The sequence below is a fragment of the Hermetia illucens genome, chromosome 6 (genome assembly GCF_905115235.1).
Source record: "Hermetia illucens chromosome 6, iHerIll2.2.curated.20191125, whole genome shotgun sequence".
Taxonomy (NCBI): domain Eukaryota; kingdom Metazoa; phylum Arthropoda; class Insecta; order Diptera; family Stratiomyidae; genus Hermetia; species Hermetia illucens.
Genome location: NC_051854.1, coordinates 40,898,413 through 40,925,357, shown reverse-complemented (window position 1 = coordinate 40,925,357; position 26,945 = coordinate 40,898,413). Strand labels below are relative to the sequence as shown.

The 26,945-nt window shown below is 44.2% G+C and overlaps 1 protein-coding gene across 1 annotated transcript in view; it reads right to left on the bottom strand.

Annotated features, from left to right (window-relative positions):
- Positions 1–2,738: 2,738 nt before the first annotated feature.
- Positions 2,739–26,945, bottom strand: part of LOC119660428 (proclotting enzyme) — a 64,992-nt gene continuing 40,785 nt past the window's right edge. Inside the window, exons 2-7 of the mRNA XM_038068979.1 lie at positions 18,303–18,377; positions 17,665–18,225; positions 11,260–11,836; positions 11,088–11,198; positions 3,054–3,366; positions 2,739–2,992 (exon numbers count right to left, since the gene is read on the bottom strand). Coding sequence (XP_037924907.1) covers positions 2,834–2,992; positions 3,054–3,366; positions 11,088–11,198; positions 11,260–11,836; positions 17,665–18,225; positions 18,303–18,377 — 1,796 coding nt within the window. The 3' untranslated portion in view covers positions 2,739–2,833. The remainder of the gene's footprint in view (positions 2,993–3,053; positions 3,367–11,087; positions 11,199–11,259; positions 11,837–17,664; positions 18,226–18,302; positions 18,378–26,945) is intronic.

The following is a 26,945-nucleotide window of genomic DNA, read 5'->3' as shown; positions in this document are numbered from 1 at the left end:
TGGATGATTTGTCGCAAACATACCGCACATGTTGCTTATAGCTAAGCTTCCTGTCTATCACCACTCCCAAGTATTTGATGGTCGGCTTGGAAGTGATGATATGATTCCCGATTCTAATACAGGCGTAATTTCTCTTACGGCGCTTAGTGATGAGGACCGCTTCCGTTTTTTCCTCCGCAAGTGTCTGACCAGAGCTCTTTAGCCAGCTTTTAACAGCACCGATTGCCTCACTTGAGTATAACTCAGCATCTTCGAGATGCTTTGCGACAACAACCAGCGCTATGTCGTCAGCTTAACCCACCACTGTGGCTTCCCCCGGAAGGGGAAGATTAAATACATCGTTGTACATGATGTTCCACAGTAGTGGGCCCAATACGGAGCCCTGCGGGACACCCGCGGAAACAACGTACTCCTGGGGTCCCTCATCGGTGTCATACCAGAGCCTCCTTTCAGTTAAATAACTATCGACGATAGCAGCGAGATAGGCGGGAATACCAACCTTCGCTAAAGATTTTCGTATTAGATTCCAATTGGTCCAGGAGACATATGGGTCGATATGAGGATGGTTCACCTGGAGGTTTACCTGGTTTAGGCAGAAGTACCAATTTCTGCCGCTTCCATGCCACTGGAAATACCCCCTCGGACATGCACGCTTCGAATAACTCAGCGAACATGTCCGGTCTGGATTTCACGGCAAGCTTAAGCTTATTCGGTACTTCGTTCAGGGCCGGCGCTTTATTGTCTCCTATTCTACCGCAGATATCCAACAGCTCGTCTCTGGTGACTGGCGGAATTGCCGCCACATTCAGAGGTTGTTGGAATGTGCCGGTGCTCTCCTCTTGCTGGGGGAATAACCCCTGGATGATTTTTAGCAAGAGGATGGGGCACGTGATCTGCAGAGATGAATGGCCTCTGACCTGTCTGTCTGTCGGTCTGTCTGTCTGTCTGTCTGTCACACCCGATTTATTCGGAAACGGCTGAACCGATTGTCACGAAAATTGGTAAGAGTATGTGATCTGCCATTCCCTTTACATGCAGCAACTTGCGCCATTTTGTGTTAAGTTTAAGGGGGGCTCCCCATACAGGTGAAAGGAGGCTGCAAAATTTTTTTTCACAGAATGTAGCCATGTGGGGTATCAAATGAAAGGTCTCAATTAGTACTTTTCGAAACTGGTTTAATATTTGAAATTAGGTGAAACATAGGAGGGTGAGGGCTCAAAATATGACCTCCAAAAAGTGTAACAGTGTAGTGATATCATTCAAAACGATTCATTAGTAATACGAAACGATAGACAACTTACCCGACCTCACACAAATTTCCAATTAAAAATATGTAAACAATAACAATCAGTCATTAACTGACCCATATTTCTTCTTCATAAGAGTTCACTTTGTATCTACCGTCAAGAAATAAGATCCACTTGAGTCACAACATACCATGCATACATGAAATAAGATCCACTTGGGTCACAACATGCTATGCATACATCACCCATATACACAGCTACATGACTATGCATAAGAAATGCATAGAGTCATATGACCAGCACGACCCGTATGTTTGTAGATTGGTAAATTGAAAGAAAGAGAAAGTTATGACGTCACAATCATATATTGTTATGTACAGACCCAATTGGTCAAGAAAGTAATTAAAGGAATTTGATTGGTTACTGCATAGAAAATAAGGAATTAACATATGTTAGAATGTAAGTAAGAATCATATAAAAAGAACTAGAGCCCCGAGGCTCGACACACTTGGTTATTTGCTTTTCATAAGGATAGATAATTGCTATACAGCGATATCTTTCCTGAGCAATTCCAGTGTCATTTAGACCAACGGCAGACTGCTGCTGATTGTAGCTTCCGCAGATTGTTGCGGAGATAGGAAATCAAAAGAAGGTTTTTATTTTTTAATAAAGTTATAATTCATGATAACTTATATAGCTCTTCTTATTTTAACTATCTGAATAATTTCACGATGTCGACTTCTCATCCCTACAACAGGTTTCGTTCTCAGAACCTATCCAACCGAAAAATCTGAATAATAAAACTAGGTAGCTTTCTCCTACTACAATATATTTTAATAGTTAGTAAATACGTATTTCGAGAGCTACTTATTCTCTTCCTCAGTACTTAAGCTACCTGAGCTAAGGAGTAGCTTAAGTGCTGAGGAAGAGAGTAAGTAGTTCTCGAAATACGTATTTACTAACTATTGAAATATATTGTAGTGGGAGAAAGCTACCTAGTTTTATTTTTATTTAAAATTACTAAGTTAATTAGAAATCCAGAAAGAATAACTCGAGTTCCAATTTCTTTTGTTCGTCTCCATTACCGCAAGACGCCGTTCATTGTCTTTTATAATTGGCCAACACTCAGAACCATAGAGGGCGGCAGGACGGACGACATTGTGGTAAATTTTAGATTTGAGAAGTTCGTTGTTACTTCGATTACAAAGCACACCAGTTGTGGAATGCCATATATATAAGTTTGTTGCGGCTGCGACAGCCTTCATTACGCCTGCTTTCCACCGTTCGAAATAAAAATTTCAATATATTTAATTCTAATGGCAAAATCTTCACAAAGTAATTTCTTCCAAATTATTATTGTTTATACGCACCAGTCTTGATAGAAACCATATAGCCCCTAGAAAGTCACTTCAGTTTAGGGAGGACAGAGCATCGCAGCACCGTAAAAGAATTAAAATTTCCATTTTCATATTAAAAATTGTTTACTTCAGGACTTTTGTTATAAAAAGGTGAGTGTTATTCTACTATGTACAAGTGTGAAAAATAATAAATAATTACATAAGTTAAACAGCTTTCACATTGCTAATTTAATCTCGAGTGTGAGCTCTAATCCAGTCCATGTACTCGGATATTCTAGTATAAACACCAGGATAACCTGGTTCGCCACATTTGTTACCAAATGAGACAACACCCAACTGAGTCCACTTAGAGTCAATGCGCATCATAAGGGGGCCTCCAGAATCACCCTGAAAAAAAAAAACATGCAATTTATATAAATTTTACTTACATTAATATTAATTTCTTTACCTGACATGCATCAACTCCACCCTCAGAGAAACCTGCACAAAGGAAGTTTTCTGTGATCGGCTGGAAGTAGGCTCGGTCGCAATCTTCATTCCGCCATAGCGGGAGGTCAGCTTGTCTTTGTACGGTGGATTCCTTGCCACCGTAATACGTGGTACCCCAACCAACAACAGTCGCCCGACGTCCAGCTAATCTTTCTTTTGGAGGTATGAATCCGGCTTTAGGAAGACAAACTGGAATTACATATTTCGATTTCCGGACAGGTCGGTCTAATACAAGAATGGCCAAGTCATTATAGAATCCAATTCGAGAAAATCTGGAAAATTGGAAGAAAGTTTTCTCTTTGATATGTGTAGGTTTATTGAATATACTGAAGAGTAACCGTTCAGAAGATAATGGTGAATGATTTCTTTTGTTTCACTGATTATTCAGACCGAGTTAAAATTTTCACATTCATTCGAAAAAGGCGGTGGTAATTACCAGTCCCGTGAGCACAATATCCTGCACAGCCCTAGTGCAAATCGACAACATTCTATCGACATATGGGCAACCCTTAACTAAAAATAACTTATAGGAAAATGTATGCATATACGAGGTTGTTCAATAAGGTTTGCGGTTCGATAAGAGAGGGCGTTGCTACTAGCCTACATTTTGTTGTGATGTAGGTACATTCTGCATATGAAGGTATGTGAATTTTTCTTTCAGTCTGTCAATTTGCTCTTTGTTTACGTGTCACAGTATTTTTTACAACGGAAAAAATCATGTATGGTGCAGTGATTGAATTTTTATTTTTGGGAGGTTTAAAAGCAAAGCAAATTTATGAACGAATGTTGAAAGTGTATAAGGACTAATCACCTTCAATCAGTACAGTAGCAAGATGGGTTACTAAATTTAAACGTGTCAATGACGTTCAAAAACAGTAACAACAACGGAAATTGTAGAAAAATTACAGGACACGGAATTGGAAAATCTTCGAGTGACTGAAACAGATTTAGTAGAAGCCCTAGGCATCTCATTGAGCAGTGTAAGCAATATTTTGACTGAAGTATTGGGTTTCAGAAAGCTGTGTGTACAATGGGTGCCGCGTTCGCAAACAATAGAGCAAAAAAACATTCAAATGCGACTTTCTCAGCGACATTTAGAGCATTTTCGGAAGGATAAAGTGGATTTTGTGCGTCCATTCATCACTATGGATAAGACTTGGGCCTATCACCATGATTCTGAATCAAAATAAGAGACTGAAGAATGATGTGAACCTGGTTCCTTGGCTCCGAAACGAGTTCGGGTCCAGAAATCGGCCAAGAAGGTGTTAGCATGAGTTTCTTGGGATGTGAAAGGAATTTCGTTTGTGGATTACTTGCAAAGTGGTAAAACTATAAATTCTGAATACTATTGTAACCTTTAAGACAAGCTAAACGAAAAAAATCGTGAAAAAACACCCGTTTTTCCGAAGAAAAAAAATCATTTTCAGGAGCACAATCCACCATGTCACAAGAGCATTTTGACAATGGCGAAATTCCATGAATTCAAGTTCGAATTGTTGGAGCATTCACCGTATTCACCAGACTAATGACTAATGACTCCCATCTGTTTCCAGACCAACAAAAATTCATTCGTGGAAAGCGTTTTTCATTAAATGGTGAGGTCAAAACAGTTGTGGGAGCGTATTTTGCAGCCTTTTAAGATTCTGCCTTCAGGGATAGAATTCATAAACTGGAATCCCATTCGAGTATATGTATTGATGTTCGCAGAGACTATACTCAACAATAAAGTGTATATCAAACCATAAAAGTGTGTTTTTCTTATCGAACCGCAAAACTTATTGAACAACCTGGTATAATCGCTATATTTTTCTGGTCTCTCAAGGGTAGACGCCGATAGTCAATTTTTAATTCCAGCACGCTTTTTCACCACCGTTTTGTGAAAGTTTTGTGGAAATCATCATCATTTTAGGGCTCTGCGGAGATTTAATCTCAACGGGCTGTCGCTTTAACCATTCATTGATGGCAGGAATCAACTTGTGTGTCCACCAGTATTCCCAACCATCTTCAGATCTTTTTATAGATCTCTCCATTTTGGCGTCTTCGTTTGCGATAAAGGAAAGATTGACTTCGCATTGTATATGTTCTTGATTTCATCTGCCAGAATCTCAATCGGCATCATTCCCGAGATGGGAAACACTTCAACATTTGAGACAGTCTTAAAAGTGGAGCACGTTCTTAGGACTGCCATTCTGTAGCGTGCACTCAATTTATTAGCATTAAATGAGCTTACTACCCTGGGTATAAGTAACCTTGAAGCCTATCGTGGCCATCCTACGTTTGGCATCACCTTCTGTCACAAGGATACTGTGTGTGTTGCTAATCTGAGCTTTGCATTCACCACTGCCAACTAGTGATGTTATGACTCTCAATATAAATACAGACATAATTTCTTTTACGATGCCTGGTAATGAGGACTGCTCTTCCTGTGTCAGACCAGAACTGTCTATTCATCCTTTAACAGCACTGATTATTTCGCGTGAATATAACTCAGCATCTTCGAGATGCTTTGCTACTATAACCAGTACCATATTGCCGGTGTACCTCACCACTGTGACTTCTTCCGGAACTGGAAGATTGTACATGTGTTCACAGTAGTGGGGGCAGTACGGAGGCCTATGTGGCCACGGTGGGGAAAATGTTAGAGCGGGTAATCTATAATAGATTACTCCCGGTTGTTGAGAGCCAAGGCGGCCTTTCAGATCGGCAGTATGGGTTTCGTAAAGCCATTGATGCCATCAAATTGGTTACTGGCTTGGCCGAAGATGCAATTCACGGAAAGGGTAGTACCAGCAAATATTGCGTGGTAGTAACCCTGGACGTGAAAAATGCATTCAATTCGGCCAATTGGAATCTAATACGCAAATCCCTAGCGAAGGTTGGTATTCCCGCCTATCTCGCTGCTATCGTTGATTGTTACTTAACTGAAAGGAGGCTCTGGTATGACACTGATGACGGACCGCAGGAGTACGTTGTTTCCGCGGATGTCCCACAGGGCTCCGTATTGGGTCCACTACTGTGGAACATCATGTACAACGATGTACTTAATCTTCCCCTTCCGGAGGAAGCCACAGTGGTGGGTTACGCTGACGACATTGCACTGGTTGTTGTCGCAAAGCATCTTGAAGATGCTGAGTTATACTCAAGCGAGGCAATCGGTGCTGTCAAATGCTGGTTGGAGAGCTCTGGTTTGACGCTTGCGGAGGAAAAAACAGAAGCGGTCCTCATCTCGAAGCGCCGGAAGAGAAATTACGCCTGTGTTAGAATCGGGAATCATATCATCACTTCCAAGCCGACCATCAAATACTTGGGGGTGGTGATAGACAGTATGGTCCTGGCGAGGATGATGCCGAACGTGGGAGGGCCACGGTATACCTCTAGGTTGCTTATAGCCAGAGTGGTGACCTCAATCATGCTCTATGCGACCCCAGTTTGGAGCGAGGCATTGCGGATGTCAGTTAACACTAGCAAACTGAATGCAGTCTACAGGAGGACAGCTCTGAGGGTATGCTCTGCCTTCAGGACTGTCTCAGATGACGCAGCATTCGTCATCTCTGGTACGATGCCGATTGACATCTTGGCAGATGAGATGGCGAATATATACCATGCGCAGCCAATCTCTCCCTTATCGCAGACGAAGAACGCTGAGAGGGAGAGATCCATAAATAGATGGCGAGAGCGGTGGGAACGCTCGGGAAAGGGTCGGTGGACTCACAGGCTCATTCCTGCCATCAAGGAGTGGTTGGAGAGACGACACAGTGAGATTAATTATAATCTCACCCAGTTTCTCACGGGACATGGAGGATATCTCCAATACCTTCACAGGTTTAAATTGGAGACCTCACCCGACTGTCCAAATTGTGATGGAGTCCCAGAGGGCCCAGAGCATGTATTCTTCCACTGTCCGAGATTTGTGGAAGGAAGGAGGAATCTAGAGGAGACTCTAGGAGAGGTGCTGGTACCAGAAAATCTGGTGCCGAAAATGCTAGCACATCAAGAGAATTGGGATGCGGTCAACTCCATGATCGCATCTATTCAAGATAAATTGCGAAAGGCAGAGGAAAGGAGAAAAGCGCGGTCACGTGCGCCGCGTATAGAAGAAATGGGATTAAGCTAGAGTGAGTTGACTCCGTCCCGTGAGGTAATACCTTATGGTGGTTCCGCGGGGCAGGGAGGGCGTCGGGGGTGGTTTTAGTGGGTAAAAATCCCACACGCTGGTGTGTGCAGACCAGTGTCTTTTGAATATTTCCACCTCCTCAAAAAAAAACAAAAACAAAAATATGGAGGCTTATGGAACACCCGCAGAGATAACGTAATCCTGGGGTCTGTCATCAGTAGCATATGCAAAATTTCCGCTCTTGTAGTAGCTATCGACAATAGCAGCGAGGTAGGTCTGTTTGCCTGTCTGTCTGTCTATCGCACGCACTCGTCTTAGAAGTGGTTATATCTAACGCCATAAAATTTGATGCATAGATTGGAAATGTGAGCTCCCTCGCATGCGGTGAATAACATTATTTTACGTTAAATTTAAGCTGGAAACTAAGAATTTTTTTATAGGATATACAACTGCGAGAAAGGAATCGACTTCAACTGAAAGTTAGCCACGAATTATGGCTGAAACAGCGTTGTTTTGATACGCTAGATGGTGATTTGAGAGTCTTTTGACTCCATCCAGTTCAGGCGCATGATCAAGGAAAATAGCGTAACCGATCAAGATGAGTCTACCTCGCCCCTGAACGGGAGAAAGATTGATGAAGAAGATGAAAAGGGAGAGTGTTCTCATTTTATGAGATATCCCCGAGAATCAAACATTGAAAATATGCGCATATGACGTTTAATCGTTTAGAAAAAAGGCTGCACTAAAAGCACGATCTGCTATGAAAGGTAATATTTTTTTTAACTATTTCCACATATTGTATCAAGAAAATGATCGAATTTTTTAAATAAAGGAGGAGGAGGAGGAGGAAACTCTCAAATTAAATAGATTTAGTTAGAATTCATGGCGTCATAATTCATATTAAAATTCAAACAGATACAACAACAAGAACCATGCCAGGATGAAAACTATTCAAGAAAAGAAATAAATAGAGTTAAAAGCTCTAAATAAAATTAAAAAAAAAAATAATAAAGTGAATTGAAAATAAAAGAATAATCGTAAAAATAAAATTCTGCCGTAGCCGGTCCCAAACCCGGTTGTGAAAGGAGGAGGGATGGATAGCTTCAGTCTGAATGACTGTACACCACCGCAGCATCTCAGCGGGTAGATGAGGAAAGTGCAGGAACTTTGCAGATTACGCACCGAGGAAGATATCACCACACTTGCCAGTTAGGGATAACATGCACCGCTAAAAATCAGGAGAAGGAGAATTTTAAGGTCCGGTATGGATAACCGACGAGAGTAGTCTAACTTGGTGACTGGGTCGGGCTCTCGGAATGGACAGGACGGCGTCTAAACCGCTAGTCGTGGGGCGGTTCGATGTGTAGGCGCCATGATGGCCAGGAGCATTTCTCCGCCTGCTGCAGCTGCTTAACCACAATCTGTGGCGGCCACTTCAGCAGGCTCGCGTAGGCAATGGGTGAAGTTGACTGAGGAAATGAACCTCTTCATCATCCACCCCTACTACGAAATAACGGCATAGGCGGGTATAACATCTTACTGCTCCTTGTTGCACCAGAGATTCGTCAAACGTTTCCCGCAATTCGCGCATGTGACTGTGCAGTGACTCACACACCAGTACCGCTTTATTACTCGCAGCGACCCAATCCCAGCTATTATCAGCGAGCGTGTTCGACTTGAGGTCATCGCAGATGGCAACCAAAGAAAAGACTCAAATTGCATTCCCTGGTCGGTGATGATCACTGTAGGGATGCCAAAGCGAGGGATCCACTTTCGACAGAGGGCTTCGGCACAAGATTACGCCGTAATGTCCTTCAGAGGTATTGCGTCAGGCTACCGCGTAAACCTGTCGATGATTGTAAGGCAATACCTGTAACCGAGCGAGTCTCGCAAAGGTCCTACGATATCGATTTGTTGTCCTGATGCCTGGATGCGCTACGTCGTGAACCGCATGGAACACTTCCTTGCGAAAGCTGGCCGGAATGTATGGCCGGGGTTCCTTTTCCGAGTATTCGCAGTAGAGAGAGAGAGAGGTTCGAGCCGAAGATGGGCAACTCTCGAAATTTATATTTGCGGTTGGATTTCAGGCTCTGAAGTACTGCGTTATGTTCCTACGCCTTGGCGATAGTTGAGAAGTCGAGTGAGGCGGGTATGTTAACCTCGGAGACACGTGACAAAACGTCAGCAACTATGTTGTCCTTGCCGGACACGTGCTGTATGTCGGAAGTGAACCGGTTTATAAAGTTCAGGTGTCGAAGTTGACGAGGGGACGCTTTATCGGGCTTTTGTTTCAAAGTATATGTCAGAGGCTTATCGTCTGTGAACACTGTGAACGGTCTGCCTTCAAGGGAGAAGCGGAAGTACTTAATGCTAAAAAACGCGGCGAGCAATTCTCGATCGTAAGTGCTGTAGTTTCGTTGAGCGGGGTTTAACTGTCTGGAGAAGAAGCTCAACGGCTGCCGGCTGCCAGAAGTACGCGTTCAAAACGGACTGGTGTTCGGCGGCTTTGGGCAGGAAACGACGATAGAAGTTTAGCATGCCCAAGAACCTACGCAAATCCTTCACGGTTTTCGGACGCGGGAAGGTTGAGATCGCTTGCACCTTGTCTGGGTCGGGCTGTATTCCGTCAGGGGAAAGGAAGTGGGCGAGGAATCTCACCTGTGTCTGGAGGAACTTGCATTTCTCAAAATTTAGGACTAAACCGGCCTCAAGGAGACGTTGAAAAATGCACTGGAGATGGGGTAAGTGCTCAGATTCTGAGGAGGAAGCGACCAAAACATCATCCAAATATACGAAACAGAAGTCGAGGTTTCGCACGACCGAGTAGATGAACCTTTGAAAAGTTTGCGCCGCATTACACAACCCGAAAGTCATCCGTGTGAACTCGAAGAGTCCAAAGGGTGTGCATATTGCGGCTTAAACCCCGGTTGTTAACCCCGCTGCGCCACAAGTTTTCGAAGAAGCCGAAAGTTTATGGACCAGGTATAACTGATTAGTTAAGATCTTATGGTTCTTAAGATTTGCAAACTAGGATAATTGCGATTCATCAGGATTCCTACTCCACACGTTAAAATGCAGTTTATTTTATTTCTTTAAGATGAGCAGGTCGGGACACAATGTGGACGGCACAGGAGTTCCCCAAGCGGAAGCTTTCATGCTCGTTGTCGATCAGAACCTGGAGGCGTTTTTTCGTGTGCGCCAGGTCTTGCTAGTCATTATCTTTATGACTGTAGGCAGCACGATAATACACTCCTTCTTCCGCTTCCTGTGAGAAATTCCAGATCCTCAGGGTTTTTGAATATGCCTTGAATAAGATGTATAGACTGTAAGGAATAGTTCCAGGAGAGACCGTCAAATTTGCTTTCTTAACCCGACTTGAGAACGTTGGTGCTCGCTATTTTATCTATGAAAGAGGGACTTCACTAGTATATAGGATTGGGAATTGGGATGAAGTGTGCCTTCAATCTCATTGGTTGCTCCTCATTGTGAGTGCTCAGGGCCCTAGAGAAAAATTCTAGACCTGGGGTGAAAATTACACGGAAAAACCGAGCTCGGGATGAGGATGAAAATTATGCGGGCCTCCTATTATCCCTTTTTCTTATTAAAATTTCATTCCGGACTCCCAAGAAAACTCCCCACCTCTCGTCGGGCTAGTGGGTGCCACTAACATTTTTTTACCGGATCAGTGAAACACGTACGGTTTTTTTGATGGGGTGTATGGTATGGAAATCATTATTATTTATGGCAGTCTCTGCCTCCCTTTTGTAATGATGGACCTACTCTGTACTTCGTGTTATTTGGCATGATATCGAAAAGATATGCAAGAATATACTGCTAAAAAACTAAACCGGGTTGAAGAAAAATCTTTATTTGGTTTACCTTTCATGTGCGCGAACTTCTTTAACGTTGAAAGTAACTGGAGCTGAAGGCTCGTCATCTGTCGATAAATCAATATCCCCAAGTCGTACAGTAAATTGTCTGGCTGCAAACCTATAAAACAGTTTGGTATATTATCATTAAAAATCGTCAATATTAAACATTATAAGGTTACGGTTTCTGTCTTGAATCCCTGGTACAATGTGCTGCTGTGAGGATGTATTTCGACCCTATTAACGAACCTCCACACCAAAATTCTGTCCGTTTCGGGCCGTGTAAAAATATTGCTGCCATCCAAGGCCATTGTCCATTGGGTGCTTCTACGCCACCAACAATACGACCAGTAGTGAATTCCTGTTGACCACAGTATTCTGGATCCACTATGTTTGTAAGACTACCCTCGATGCCATTGTCAGGCGACTCGATTATAGGTGGGAGGGGTTTGGGTGTGCTGTGCTCTACTGGGCGTTGTGGGACCAGTACCAACGATTGCTGAGTGGTATGAAGTGTTGGTCTGGTTGTTGGTCGTAGTGTAAGTATTACTGGCTTTTGTGTTGTTAAAATGGTCGATTGTTCGATAGGGCAACAAACTCCCGGAACGAACAAGCTTTTAAAGCAAAGTGACTCTCGTAGGCTACCCAAATCCAAAAGGAGGGCAGGGCAACTGCTCAGATCTTCACATCTTCCTCTTTTACCGTCTGGGGTTTTACAGCGATTCTCGCCTTCCTTACCGTTGGCTTCGTTTATAAGTGCTAAAAATAAAAGAGAAAAGTCGAGTAAGCTTAGAAATATAATTTTCAATTTTCATTCAATATTCAAAACGAAAGGATGATAATCTGAACCTAATTATGAAACGAGTCTAAAAAATTTCAGTATGCCTAAAGCAACCCTTTTGTTTAACAATGTATCGATAGAGCAGCGAAAAATAATAGCAACTCGTTGCAACTGCTTTTCGCACATTTAATGAAAAAGTATCTAAATTTCATTGCCATTGAGCTGGTGTTTGAGAATACCCTGAAGGCGACTAAAAGGGATAGAAATTTTTGAGCCTTGTAGATTGCTAATTTCGTAGTTTTCTTACTGCCGAAATGTCGAAAGCGTTTCCGATGTAGACTATCCTGACGGCTACGAACTTTGGCTATCGAAAACGAGTTTTGTTGGGTTCATGACCTGGGACCAGTTTCTGACAGGATGTTGACTGTCGAAAGTGGCTCCAGGTTTAGCAGCATCACAATTGTAGAGTGTGATCATGGTGGGTAATCTGAATGCCAAGATGACTTCTGAGAACACCTTCCTTGGACATATGATGAGAAGACATCATGGAAAAGCTTGCAACTGATCGTAAGTCCTTGGATTACTCTGTGAGAGCCATTAACGGTAGGCTTCTCATCTACGTTGATAAGTAAGTGAAGAGGTGGAAGGAGCATTACGATACCACGAGTTCCAACCCACTTAAACGGTGTAATGTGTCCGGCCTTGGTGGTCTCTCTGCGGAACTGTTCTTTGCAACCCCTGCAAAGCTACTGTATCTGGTTATTCCCTAGAGATATTTCCCAGCGAGTGCAAAAAAAGGATGAACGATGCTCCCGTCTTGAGTGTAACAAACGGAGCGATATTTGTGTGGTCCCTGGTATCGCAGATAATAGCTGAAATAATCCTAAATGTATCCTCCAAGAAAGCTTGATTGGCCGAGAGAAACCTTATCTGGATCCCCCTGTACCGACCACGTTAATATTCTTCGGATCATTGTGGCGAAGTATATGGCGTTTAGATCACTGCTTCTTCTGTTCTTCATCTCTTTCGAGAAGGTTTCCGCCAACGTCAAAACACCAGTACCTGGAATATTCTACACAGAAGAAGCATTGTGGGGAGCAGTGATTAGCGGGATATATAACGGCCCAAAATGTCGCGCCAAACAAATTTGAAGCGCAAAGCGGGTTCTGTCACGATTGGCTTCGGTGGGTGATAATTTTCCTCCCCGCTATTTGCAACCTCTTGCATATTGCCCTGGGTGCAGAACGAGTAGAGTTTCAATAGGCTACACTAACCCTCCTCCAACACCTCGATCGCGCTGATAACAGTTCCTTGTTCCCTAAATGAGTCATAGACCTTGGCCAAAAGGCATGGAATTGGGAGAAGGAGACAGGCTTATTCAGATTGAAGATAAATACCAACAAAATCACGGTTTTCAGTCTGACCGGTAATCGCGCTGTATACTAGTATCTAAGAACCATTATTTGAGCCAACGCACATCTTTATCGCTTAACGAAAATATCGATAATAAAACCCTTTGGATATCAACCATAAGGATGATAACTATCAGTAGCACAGAAGTTGCAAAGACGAAGAAATCTATGAAGCCGGAAAGAGACACACATCCTGATATTCGGGGTCAGTGAATCCTTCAATCGAGGATAAGACACCATCTTATTGGCAAAATACCAAAAACGTCAAGGTATGAAAGAGGAACATGCAACGTCCAGCGAATTGCATGCTGTTTTGATGCTCAAACTGCAGAAAACATGAAAGAGCTGAGAGCGGAAGGATAATTGTCAGTGCCACTGATAGCACCCGTTTAGTATAGAGCAGCACCTTGGATTGGTGTTTTCACTGTGCCCTGAAATTACTTCCAACATTAGCGCAACTGGATGATGTGGCGTGCCTCAACGTCTTGTACGCTTTGTTGATGAATCAGACCAACGCTTCCGAGGTTTTCCGATTCCCCATAGTGAACACCTGCCTGCGTTGTATTATCGAAGTATGTTGGGCTGACACTATCTCTAACGAATAACTTATTTCCGCACAGGCCTGGCACTCGTACGTACTATGACCGAAAGGCGGAAGTAGCAGTGGATAGGTCACACATTAAGGAGGGGCATTGCATTGCGGTGGAATCCACGCTCCCAAGAACGCCGACGAATGAGTCGTCCGAAGGGTACTTGGCGCAGAGTAATGGAGTATGAGTGCGGGGGTCTCGGGAAGTCATGGGGAGCTGAAGGATATTTCAGGTAACTGCGAGCGATGGCTCGTAGGTGTGGTTGAGGCGCTACACCCCGCTAAGGGGTGAATTACAACCATATATATCGCCGGTTTCGCATCAATTTATCGCCAATTTTTTATTTTAAGATTTCCGTTTTGGTGCTATACGTTTTCGACGCTGTTCAATCCACGCCTGCCGTGGTGTCAGTCCATATGGAAATACATTAATCAAATTTGTGTTGTGCGCCATTTCTCGTTACAACGGGTGCCATTATCTGACGTAAAGGAACTGGTAAAAAAAAGACAGCGACCACTCTGAAAATGATAGGGAGAGTGAAGGCCAGAATTGAATGAATGCCGTCCCAAAGTGGCAGGAATATGCCTACGTCAATAGTTCGAATGGAAAAGTCAAAAATTTGCTTAGCTTACCCGAAATTGGCAAGTTGGCGAAAATTTAAAGTCCGCAAATCCTATATGTGGTTGCCTTTCACCCCTTGGTACGGTATAGAACGTCAACCACACCTACGCCTTATCATTTGGAATTGACTGAAATGCGCTTCAACTCCCTTCAGGACTTCTGAAATGCTGGCACTCCTCCTCTACCGTTCTTCACCAAGTGCCCTTGGGGAGTAGCCAGTAATACAATCGTCGCTTTTTATTCGTGGGACCAACTCACTGCCACTTACGTCTTCCGATTACATCGCCCGTGGGTGACAGGCTTGAATGCAAGTTTTTTCTTTGAAATAGTACCAGGCCAGCGTATTCCGATGGTATATTGTACTTTCTATGTGCTAGTTCTATATAACAACTCAGAAGGAGCATGTCCATAGATCGGCCGCAACTTGATCTTGGTGTTGAGATAACTGCATTTCCAAATTTTAGACAAGGTTGCGTAAGTGGATCTAGCGCTTTTAATGCGTCGAGCGACAATCAGTTCGCTGTCATCGTCGGTAGAAACCATATTTCTTAGATATACAAATTGATTCGATGTTCTATCCAGGGGGGGGCAGACCTTGATTTCGTTGGTTCTTCTTTGGTTCAGATCTAATTGCCTCTTTTCCTAAACCTAGACTCATTTGGTCAAGGCCCATGGCCCGGTGTTAGAGCAGACTTCTTTCTGTCCTCTGCACAAGGCAGCATGAAGAATGTCACCCATAACAAGAAATAATATTAAATTGCAGGACTCTGCTTTGGACCTCAAATTACTCTGAGATTTTACCTCAGTGGAGCACGAGACATTTTGCGCCATCATATTCCGCTTTAACAATAGCTATTAATTTCTTTGGAATGCCCGTCCTGCATAGAGCACTCTAGATACACTCCGTGTTCACGATGTCCAAAGTTTTCACGAAATTGATGAAGAGCAGGTAAATCAAAGATCCGCGCACTATTCCAAAATGATCCGCAGGGTGCCGATGTGGTCAACGTAGAAGGATCTGGAGTGGAAACCAGCCTGTCCTCTGTCGATCACGCTTTGTAGATGTTCTTTGATGGGACTGAGCTGGTTATTGTGAAAATGTCTTGGACAGTGTATTGAAGCCAAGGGCACGCAATTTCCCCCGTATAGAATGGGCATTTCAATTAGTCTTCTAAGGCCTGGGTCAACCAAGAATGATCGAAAAACAACGTTCCACACATTATTTCTTTGAAAAAATGACTGGCAAATTTTTTGGTTGCAAACCCGATTTTTCCTCCTAGAGAATATTGTAAAGAAAGGTTGGTCCTAAAAGTATCAAAGCTCTGACAACATGATTGAAGTGGTGACTCTTCAAAGTTAGTGCAATTAGCGCCGAGGTTGTCACAGCTATGCGAGGGCAAGCGAACTAGAAATACCTTCACCAGAGAGTTCGAGATTTCCTTGAAGTCTACTCTACAGTTAAACATTTGCTTCTGTCAAAGAATAAATTTTCTAATGGTCTTTGCCCGGTTGTAGCTTGAGTTAGGCAGCCATAAATGTTAAGGATGAGAACGCTAAGGAAAATTAAAGGTGGAACACAGACCGCCATCATCAACCTACCAGCCTACGTACCGACTATGGGTCAACAATTTGAGCAGCGGGCACTGAAGCGGTGCCTTAGATGGAGGAGGAGGATGAGAACCATCCGCAAATTGCAGGTGACAGCAGGTGCCCGGAATGAAGAGTGGATTCACCAGAGTAAAAGTCAAAGGGATCCTCATGTATTGCTGCTATGTTCCAGCCCGCTTTACACTTGCCCAGTATGAGCAGATGTGAGCGATTTGATTCTGGAAGCTAGAGACGGGGAGGAAAATGTTTGCAGCGGATGTTAATGCGTGACCTCTTGAATGAGGCAGCCAAAGCGAATGTTGGGACCACTCTACGGTGGGTGTAATAAGCATGGTGGTGAATTTTGGAAATGACGCGGTAAGTCTTAGCGATTGCTGTACTGTGTTGGTATTGGATGCCAAAAATATATTCAACTTGGCTAACTGGAACCAAAATAATGGGGTGTTGGCTGACACAGGGCTATCGGGATATTTGGCGAATCTAGTCGAGAATTACCTCTCAGTGACTCTCTTCTACTGGACTGATGAGGGTCCCAGAGAGTATGCCGTCACAGCAGGAGTACTGCAGGGCTTGGTGATGAGTCCCTTCTTGTGGAATGTCATAAATAATGGGGTGTTTGTTCTTCCCGTCCCTGGAGAGACTGCGATTAGAGGGTGATGGTTGATGCCAAACTGAACTTTAGGGAACACCTAGAAAATCCTTGCACACTATCAGAGAAGGAAGCAAGTGAATCCAGTTTACCGGGTGGTAGCCTTGAGTATTGACAGTGTTCGGCATGATACCAGTTGACATTCTAACAAAGAATTGAGCGTGCTGTATCATAGAAACCGTATGAAGGGGTACACAGAACACAGGAATGCAGTAAGGTCAGAGTCGTACAATCCTTGGCAATGCAGATGAAAAAAGTCTATGAATAGTCGGTGACGCATAGGTTCATTCTCAACATTATTGTATAGATTGAGTGGAGACTCAAGAACACCAACTGTCATGTTACGAAGTTCCTTACGGGACAGGATAGTTGCTATGAGCAGTATTTGCATTGACTTTGGGGTGGATAATACGCGGGATTGTCCTAGATGCGGTGGTATAGTGAAGGGTGCAGAGAAGCAATCTAAACCAATCGCTGGGAAGGATACGGATACGGTTTCCTCCATATCGAAAAAATACCGAATGAGCTGCAGAAGGAGGAAAGCAGAAAAAATAGAAAACCATCACCTGAAGTAATACCTAAAGTACCTAAAGTAATACCTAAATTGTGGCCCGCGAGCTGAAGGTGGAGCATCCGTCCTGGTAGCCCCCTAGTCGAAGGAGCTACAGGTGTTGTTGGTTGCAAATTCAAAAGCTTAATATGGGCATGGCTTATATTGGAGGATGTAGACACTGGCTGGCCTATACCTAAATTCCTCAAGCAAAAGGTTTCACCATATTTTAGTAAGATCACACGAAGTCTTGATGAACCCTTTCAGTGGCAGAAGTAAACGAATATAGTAATACGCAAATAGATGTTTTGTAAGTTCAATGGAAGTTATATAGCTTAAAATATCTGAAGAGGGTTCTGAAATTACTGGAACTTACCTTGGATAGGTGCCTCGGTGGTGGTTGTTGTGGTTGTGCTAGTTGTAAGGATTGTATGCGTGTCCTTCTTCACTTTGTTCTTCTTCTTCTTTTTCTTTTTAACCTCTATCAATGCAGTAGTTGATTCTTCTTCAGTCCCGATACGTTTTTTAATTAATGGTTCAACAGTTTTTGTTACATTTTGTCCCAGAACTGTTTTCGTCAAAGTTAATATTGCATCAGGAACACTTGATGAATTATCAGCCGAATGGGTAGGTGTCTGTCCTCGAGTCATATCTACTAAGAAATGTCCTACGGTATTTAAGGCTCCAAGAGTTTCTGAAATTTTATTGAAGGCTGATGATGAAAGCACGCGACCTTCTTCCCCGTCATCATCGTCGTAATCTTCACCGCTGGAACTATCTTCCGTTGATTCGGTTGTATCTTCATCCTCTCGGCGAAAACGACGTACTTCTGGACTAGCGAAAATTTCCTCCTCTAGAAATTCATTACGACTAGTTCGACGAACATGGCGTCCTTGTATGAATGGGTTGAAGGCGGCCTGTGGCTGAGAGTAAGATTCTACCTTGAACGTAGATTTGAAAATCAAGACACTCTAGAATTGACTTGATATATAGTTAAATTGTGAACTTTCTTACCTCTGTGTAGTGGTATATATTCCGGATGGAATAGCTGAGTTGAGACCTGGTTGGAGAACCAAACTTGCACGATCCCTGAAAATGAGAAAGAATTGTGAATTCCGAGCAAATTTAAATAAAATAATATATTGTATTATAAAATATTTATGATTCATGAGAGTGTTTAGGAAGGCTCGAATCATGCCTTGTCATCGACGGGTTTTCAGAATTCCGCTTGGAATCCACCTATGAAATCTGGGAGATCTGGGGAAGTCGGCTACACTGTGTCTATCCGAGAAAACTTTGACGCCGATTCCACAGATCATCTTTGATTCGACGGTGAAGAATACTGTGTTCCACTCTGCTTCGACTAGAAAGTCCAAAGCGAAGCTCCGCTTGAAGCTCGGTTTGCGTGTGACGTAGTTCGTGGAGACCGCCCGGAGTTCTCGAGGCACTTTGTCTAGGATGTTATTATGGCAGTAGAGCTTCGCTGTCCAACATCCGGACTTACGTAGTCTGATAGCACTGCAGTGTATTTACTGTGGAGTTCTAAGGGGAGGAGGTGTAAGAACACAGAAGGAAGTAGAGCCGGTTTGAAGATAAGCACCAACAAAACTAAGGTTCTTAGTCTGACCGGTCATTGTATATAGAGGAAGTGTGGTTTCTGCCGACGGTGGCATTAAACTGCATGTCAGCTGGTACCACTTCGAACAAAGAATTGGGTCGGTGCACAGGCAAGTTACCCATTGGCGAGTCGATCAGAAGGCGGAATTGTCGGGGCTACTAACTACACCCTGCAGTTGAACTCATTCTCTTAAGCTAGGCGACGAGTAGCTGGCTCTAGAAACCCTTGGTGCAGAACAGCAGAGAAGGGGTGTAGCGTTCTCGGGAAGTTCTGGACGGACATGATGGACGCTGAAAGATTGGTACCGATTAGGCTGAGTTTCAAAAATTCCAGCCTTTGAATCCAAGACCATAATGACTCGAAACAAGGTAGCCTCATAGTTTTTGGGCGCAGCCTTCCTTTTTTAAAATCCGATGCTATCTGTCATCATACAGCGATTACTTCGCCTACAGCATAGTTAGTTTAAAAAATCCTCTAGTCCGGGCCGCTGAGAAAACTTCGAACCCACGGAGAATCACCTCACTTCGCCCTCTCTCCAGACAGCGTTCTTATTTTTAATTTTTTTCTTTTGGAAATACGCATATTTCGACGGCAACTTATCGTGTTTTTCAGTGGTAAAATTTGAATTCGATGATTGTAACACCAGCGACTTTAGTATAACCCAAAGTTTAGTGTTTGGTGGTAGTATCTTTTCTGTGACTGATAAAATCCATTCTTATTTTTGTGAAAATGTTAGAGAACATCGAAAAATATGTTTATAAAATTTGCTACTATTTTTAGCAAACTGATTCGTCACATTTTTGAATGCTCGCAGAAACTCCACTATGTGTGAAGCGCCCCAAATAACAGCAATTTCGAAGTCGATCATTTATAACTAGCACTTTAACACTTGGACATCAATTACCAGGCGAATGCCTACTCCACTGGTTATCTAAGGACAGCACGTCTTGAATCGACAGCAACTCCACATCACGTTATTCATCACCATCGGTAGCACTATCCATGCAGTCTATCATAGGACGACCGAACAGATGGAGTTCTGAAGGGGAGTGACTCTAGCTCTAGTTTCGCGCCGAAAAGACAGACATGCCTTCACTGTTAACAGGGTACATTTCCAGCGAACTTTCCCCTCTAAGGAGAATTTCGAACCATCCCTCGTCAGTAGCAACACGAGAATAAAAGAAACGAACCTTTTGTGATTTCTGTCTCTCTTGGATCTTCGCCGAGCCAGAGATTGGACGTTCTCCGAGAGTGATCCTCTTCATCTCTTCTCATGACATAAAGGGTTTGGTCGATGGAAAAAGGGTCATCCTGAGTGATCGGAGGCGACCAAGAGGATAGCGGTATCCCAAATCATAAAAAAGGAAACTTGACAAAATTGACCGTGAAGGTCCGCCCGCTAACACTGAAATTCCATCGAAGTGTTTCGTCGACACGCACTTGCTTGCCACTATGCTAGCCAGGCTCGAGGATGTGGTAGGTCCTTTGAAAACTGCGATCTCTCCCATGACATTTTACAGAATTTAATATGTCCTTAACCGATGCGTGGGTTTTCACCGACACATGAAAAATAACAATCTAGCAACAGACCCACACACAGGCTAGACCTGGAAAAGTAAAACAAAAACAAATGACGAGTATCGCGATCGTCAGGGAAGACCCACAATGTATCGTATCCTCATTCAATACCATTCCTGTTTCAGAGGTTTTATGAGGCGTGGCTTTTGGGATTTCCCTCTGCCTTGACATCCTCAGGCCATTAAATGGAGGATGCCCCTAGTTAGTGTGTGTTCTGCGGGTGTAGACAGGACGAAGAAAAGAGGAAGTCCTCAAATAAAAAAAAATAGTTGTAATTTATTTCATTATATTGAAAAATAATAAATAAAGGAAAAAGAAAGAAACAATAATTCAGGAGAAATTATCACGAAGACGAAAAAAAATAAATAAGAGAGCGTCCAGAGAGTACAGTTTTTGGTGACTTTGGGGGTTACCCGCCCAGCATGTGGGGTGGATCACCGCTGAAACCATTCGTATAAAACTACGCCTGGCATGAATTTTACGGATATTACCAAAGAGGAGGTTCGTCGAGCCATAAGCAACTCGTAGAACTGGAGGGGTCTTGGTTCGGATCGGGTGCAGAATTTCTACAATAAAAAATTTACCAGTATACACAGTCCCATACCATACCATAAATGAAATCATTAGTCGGTCAGAGGAATTTCCACCCTTCCTCACTGGCGGACCCTGCGCACACAAGACCGATTACTTCCTGAACAACCCTCTACAAATCCATAACGTCCATTATTAGTGGAAGGGTCAATGCGCACCTCGAGACCAACAGCATTCTGTCCGAGGAGCAGAAGGGCTGCCGAATCGGGTCAAGGGTTGCAAAGAACAACTAATTATCGACAGGGTAGTCGTAGGATAAGTAACTGGAGGCCAAAGGTTGCTATATCGATCATGCCAAGGCATTCGACAGCGTACCGCACACCTAGCTAATGGATGTCCTACGTTTGTATCGCATTGATCCCAAACTATCACCTTATCAGTGCATTAATCTGAGGGTAGCAAAACCTCAGAGCCTATCCATATTCTTCGAATCCCCCTATTCGTTGAGTCCACTATGGTTTTGCATAGCACTGAACCTCCTTTCATGACTACTGAATGAGGACATGGTTTTGCAATAAAATAAGGAATACGTGTTAAGTGCGAGCTGACACACAAGATGTAATTTAAAAACGCCAGTTATTTTTCGAAAATTAACTGTAGGTTTTGTTAGATTTCTCTACAGAAATGATGGATGATGAATTGGTACTGAAAAGAAGGCGGGGAATTTATTGCATCAGGTGCACCTCCAGGTTGGGGGTTGGGTAGGGCTTACAACCCTACACGGAAAACCGATGTCACCAAGCCACAGAAGGAGCCTCGGGCAGGATGGACTTTAAAACGATGAACCCGGCAACGACAACGGAATAACGATTTGTGCATTTTTTCCTGGAAGGTGCGCTCCATGTACAGACTGAATGCTACTCAGCAGTTAGCCGATACCCTGTCCCAATATAAAGCTGATGTTACTGCGTTGCAAGAAATGCGCTGGACAGGGACCGGTTTCCTGAAGAACAGCCACTACATCATAGGAGAAGGTTTCTTAATAATAATAATAATCGTTGGCGTAACAATCCATATTGGATCAGGGCCTGAAGTATGTTAGAGCACTTCATTCAAGACCGTAACGGTGTACTACAGCACACTGTAGGAGGCAATGTGGTCAGCATTGCGCTCGCCCGAGATTATTACCCTGATTTGATTCAGGTACCCATTCACAGCTGAGTCGACTGGTATCCGACGTCAAATCACGATACAAATCTCACTGGCACCAGTGAGATTCGAACCGCGACCTTCCGTACAACAGAAGGTTTCTTAGTCAGCCCAAAAATGAACCCTGCTGTTATCGGCTTTGAAAATATAAGCGAAAGGCTATACACTCTGCGTTTACGAGGCAAGTTTAGAAATATAGGCCTCATAAACGTTTATGCCCCTGCAGAGGAGACCGCAGAGTCGGAGAAGGATACCTTCTACGAGGTAGTTGAGTGGACACTTGAAGCCTGTCCTAAATATGATATCAAAATTATACTTTCAACAGTCAAGTAAGGATGGAGTCCATATTCAGGTGAGACGTCGGCTCCCATAGTTTACATAGGGGTACCAATAATAACGAACTGCGGATTATTCAATTAGAAGAGCGTTATCATTTACACGGCCACAAATACTTGTCCCTAACTGCAAGAAAAGCTGGAACGGCTGGTTTGACGATCAATGTAAGCTAGAAACGGAACGGAAGAATGCTGCATACCGAGTAATGTTGCACTCTCAAAGAACTCGGACACGCGCACAGACCCATTACGAACTCCGTCGAATGGAGAAGCGACTTCTCAGATGGAAAGGGGAAGCCGGGGAGAATCAACAAGTCTGTGAACTCGGAAAGTATAGGGAGCAACTGCAACAGGCGCGGAAGTTTTACTAACAAGTCAGCATGATGAAGCCTTATACACCTCGATACTCATCCTGTCGAAACACAGAGGGAAATTTGATTTCCCACAGAATGGTCATATTGGAGCGATGAGTTGAGTTTTTTGATGAACTGCTCAACAACCGAAATATTAGCGAGTTGGAGGTTCCGCCAACTGAATATGACGGACAAATGCTGCCACCATTAAGCACAGAAGGAACAGTCCGTGCAATCCACCGGTTTAAAAACAATAAGTCGTAAGGGCCGATGGAATTATAGCGGAATTGGTTAAATATGGAGGCGACGAACTACTCTAAGTGGTTCATCAACCGATGCTCAAGGTGTGGGACAGCGAATCAATGCTTGGCCACTGGCAACGAGGCATTATCTGTCTCATATATAAAAAGGGGGATATCACGCAGTGCATCAATTATAGAGGTATCACGTTGCTGAGTACCATTTATAAGATATTCTCCGATATCTTGTTAGGCCGGATAGCCCCATACGTCCACAACATCATTGGCCGATACCAAAGAGGCTTCACTCCAGGCAAATCAGCAACACATCAGATTTTCTCTGTGCGGCAAGCGATGGAAACTGTTGGAATATGGATATCAGTTGCACCATCTTTTCATCGATTTTAAGGCCGCCTATGATAGTATAGTCAGGGTAAAACTGTACACGGCCATGAGAGAATTCGGTATCCCGACGAAATTAATAAGACTGACTAGGCTGTCCCTGATCAATGTGCGAGGCCAAATAAAAGCAGCAGGATCACTCTCGAGACCATTCAATATCAACAACGATCTACGACAAGGAGATGCGCTATCATGCGTCCTCTTTAACCTGGCCCTCGAGAAAGTGATCCGTGATGCAGATGTAAATGCAAGAGGTACGATCCTCTTTAAGTTCACCCACCTACTAGCCTATGCTGACGATATCGACATCATGGGAAGAACCACCCGAGACGTACAAACTGCCTTCATCCAGATCGAGCAGGCAGCGCGAGATCTTGGGCTGCACATCAATGAAGGCAAGACAAAATATATGGTGGCAACGTCAGCACCGAAGACGAACCAACCAACAACATCAAACCGCACTGGTCAAATAGGAAGAATAAGGATAGGAGAATACAACTTTGCGACCGTTGAAAATTTCTCCTATCTAGGGACGAAAATTATGATGATGAAATCCGCGCACGGTTGTTGTCAGCCAGCAGAGCCTATTGCAGCTTAAAAAGACAGTTCCGCTCGAAACGTCTTTTTTTTTTGTGCGTACACGGAGGTGGAAAATCTTAGAAAGACACGTCCGCCGCAGCTCCGCCGGCTGAACGGCGGGGTAGGTTTGCTCTTAGGCACTCATCCTTCTCCTATTTGCAGCTTTCCTCCTTCTTTGTTCCTTCAGCAACTCCTCCTGCATTTGGATGATTGCGGAGCCAACCGCAAGCCACTTCTCTTCGGACTCCAGCATCTCAGGAACCAAGCTCTCCGGGGTCCCGCTCCTGCCCAGCACCTGGTTTAAGCTCCTTCTCTCCATCGCAAATCGTGGGCAGTGAAACATCACATGCTCTGGATCCTCCGGTATGCCATCGCATCTGGGACAGTTCGGAGAATCATCCAACCCAAAGCGGTACAGATACTGTCTGTAGCAACCACCGTGCCCCATGAGGAACTGGGTAATGTGGTAGTTGGTCTCCCCATGTTTTCGCTCAAGCCACACCCTAATGTTGGGAATGAGCCTGTGCGTCCAACGACCTTTCGCAGAGTCGTCCCATCTGCGTTGCCAGAGATCAAACGACTCTGACCTTGCCGCATTTCTACGCTGTGCATGCCTCTCCATATGTCTTGCACTGTACAGGACACTCATTTCTTTGGCCAGAATGTCAACCGGGATCATGCCTGCCACCACCAATACTGCCTCATCTGATGTGGTTCTAAAAGCACTGCAAACCCTCAAAGCCATCCGCCGGTAAACCGAGTTCACCTGCTTCCGTCTCTGAGAGCTTGCAAGCGCCTCTGCCCACACAGCCTCCGACAACGTTTCGGCCCACCAATATTTGGCAGCATTTTTGCACGTGCCGTGGTGGCACTGGCTGCCTTTTGGCATGCATACTCTAGGTGTTCCCTAAAACTCAATTTGGTGTCAATTATTACCCCCAGGTATTTGATAGCCGGCTTTGATACGACCGTATGTCCACCGACCTCCACTTTTACAGTGTTATTTTTCTTGCGTTTCGTTATTAAGACCGCTTCCGTTTTCGCGTCCGCCAAGGTCAGCCCGGCCTTTTCTAGCCAGGACTTTACCGCTCTCACTGTTTTTGTTGCGTAAACCTCCACATCTTCTGGGTGTTTTGCTGCAACAACCACAGCTAGGTCATCAGCAAAGCCGACAATCGTAGTCCCCTCTGGGACGGGAAGAGCAAGCACCCCATTATACATGATATTCCACAACAGGGGACCAAGTACCGATCCCTGTGGTACCCCGACTGTGACAATGTACTCTTTGGGGCCCTCATCCGTCCCGTACCAGAGAGTCCTCTCTGAGAGGTAGTTTTCCACCAAATTCACTAAGTATCCGGGGACACCTATGTCAGCACACGCCCCTTTAATTCTATTCCAGTTGGCCGAGTTGAATGCGTTTTTGACATCCAACGCCACCACGGCACAGCAACCGCCAGAAATCAGTGCACCTTTTGCCAGGTTTACCACCATGTTAATTGCGTCCACAGTAGAGTGGGCGCGTCGGAAACCAAACTGGCGTTCCGACAAACCATTGCTGGCTTCGACGATGGCTGTTCTCTGTCTGTTGTAGATGACTCTCTCCATCATCTTCCCCATTGTATCCAACAGGCAGATAGGACGATAAGACGCTGGGTTTCCAGGTGGCTTGCCAGGTTTCGGAAGCAATACCAACTTTTGCTTTTTCCACTGGGCAGGGAATATTCCTTCTTTTAGACACGCCTCGAAGGTGTTGGCGAAAAGGTCGGGCCTTGTCTTCACTGCCAGTTTCAAAGTTCGGTTGGGGATGCCATCCAAACCTGGGGCCTTGTTGTCACCGAACCTACCACATATTTCCCGCAGCTCCTCCACAGTTACAGGTGGTATTATGCCGTCATTTAGCTGGACCAAAATTTGCCTTCCCCTATTTTCGTGGTGAGGGAACAGAGTGGTAACAATCTGTTTCAGGAGGCGCGGACGGGTCACCTGGGGTGATTTCCGCAGCCTTTTCATCACCACTCTGTAAGCCTCGCCCCAAGGGTTTATGTCAGCATGGTCGCACAGGTGTTTGAAGCAGTTCTTTTTGCTCCTCCGAATGGCTTCCTTTAGGAGGCCACGCAATTGCTTGTGCGCCTCCTCTCGACCGTCGCCACCGGGTTTTCCCCTGAGCCTCTGGCAAAGCCTCCTTGCCCGCTCGAAACGTCTCACCATAGGGTCAAAGCTCTTACTGTACAACACAATGATCTTGCCGGTCCTTATATATTCCTCGAAGACTTGGGTTCTTAGCAAGAAAAATTGTGAACCCTTGACCGCGTTCGAGAGAAGAATGCTCCGAAGAATTTTTGAGGAGGACGATGGACGATTCCGAAGCCTACATAACGACGATGGAACGATGGATAAAATCAAACTCAACAGGTTGCCATGGGCGGGTCACCTAATCCGTATCGATAAGGATGATCCAGCCCGGAAAGTCTATAAGGGCAATATCTATGGTAGAAAATGAAGGCGAGGAAGACCATACCTGAGGTGGAGCGATGACAGGATGACAGATAGCTTTTAGGGATATCGAATTGGTGGACCCTGGCGCAAAACCGGGATGTCTGGAGTTCCTTATTAAGGCAGGCCTAGATCGGGTGTAGGTTTGCAGGTTAAGGTGGAGAATGCTTACATTTTCCGGAAGGAAACCGAATTTTAGACTATCGCCCTTGCAAATGAAACTCTCTACATTTCAGCTTATGATTGGAGCTCACAAACTGGGTGTACGTTAAAGTGATCTCAATTAAAAATTGCATTTTATGTAAGGTCCTATAGAC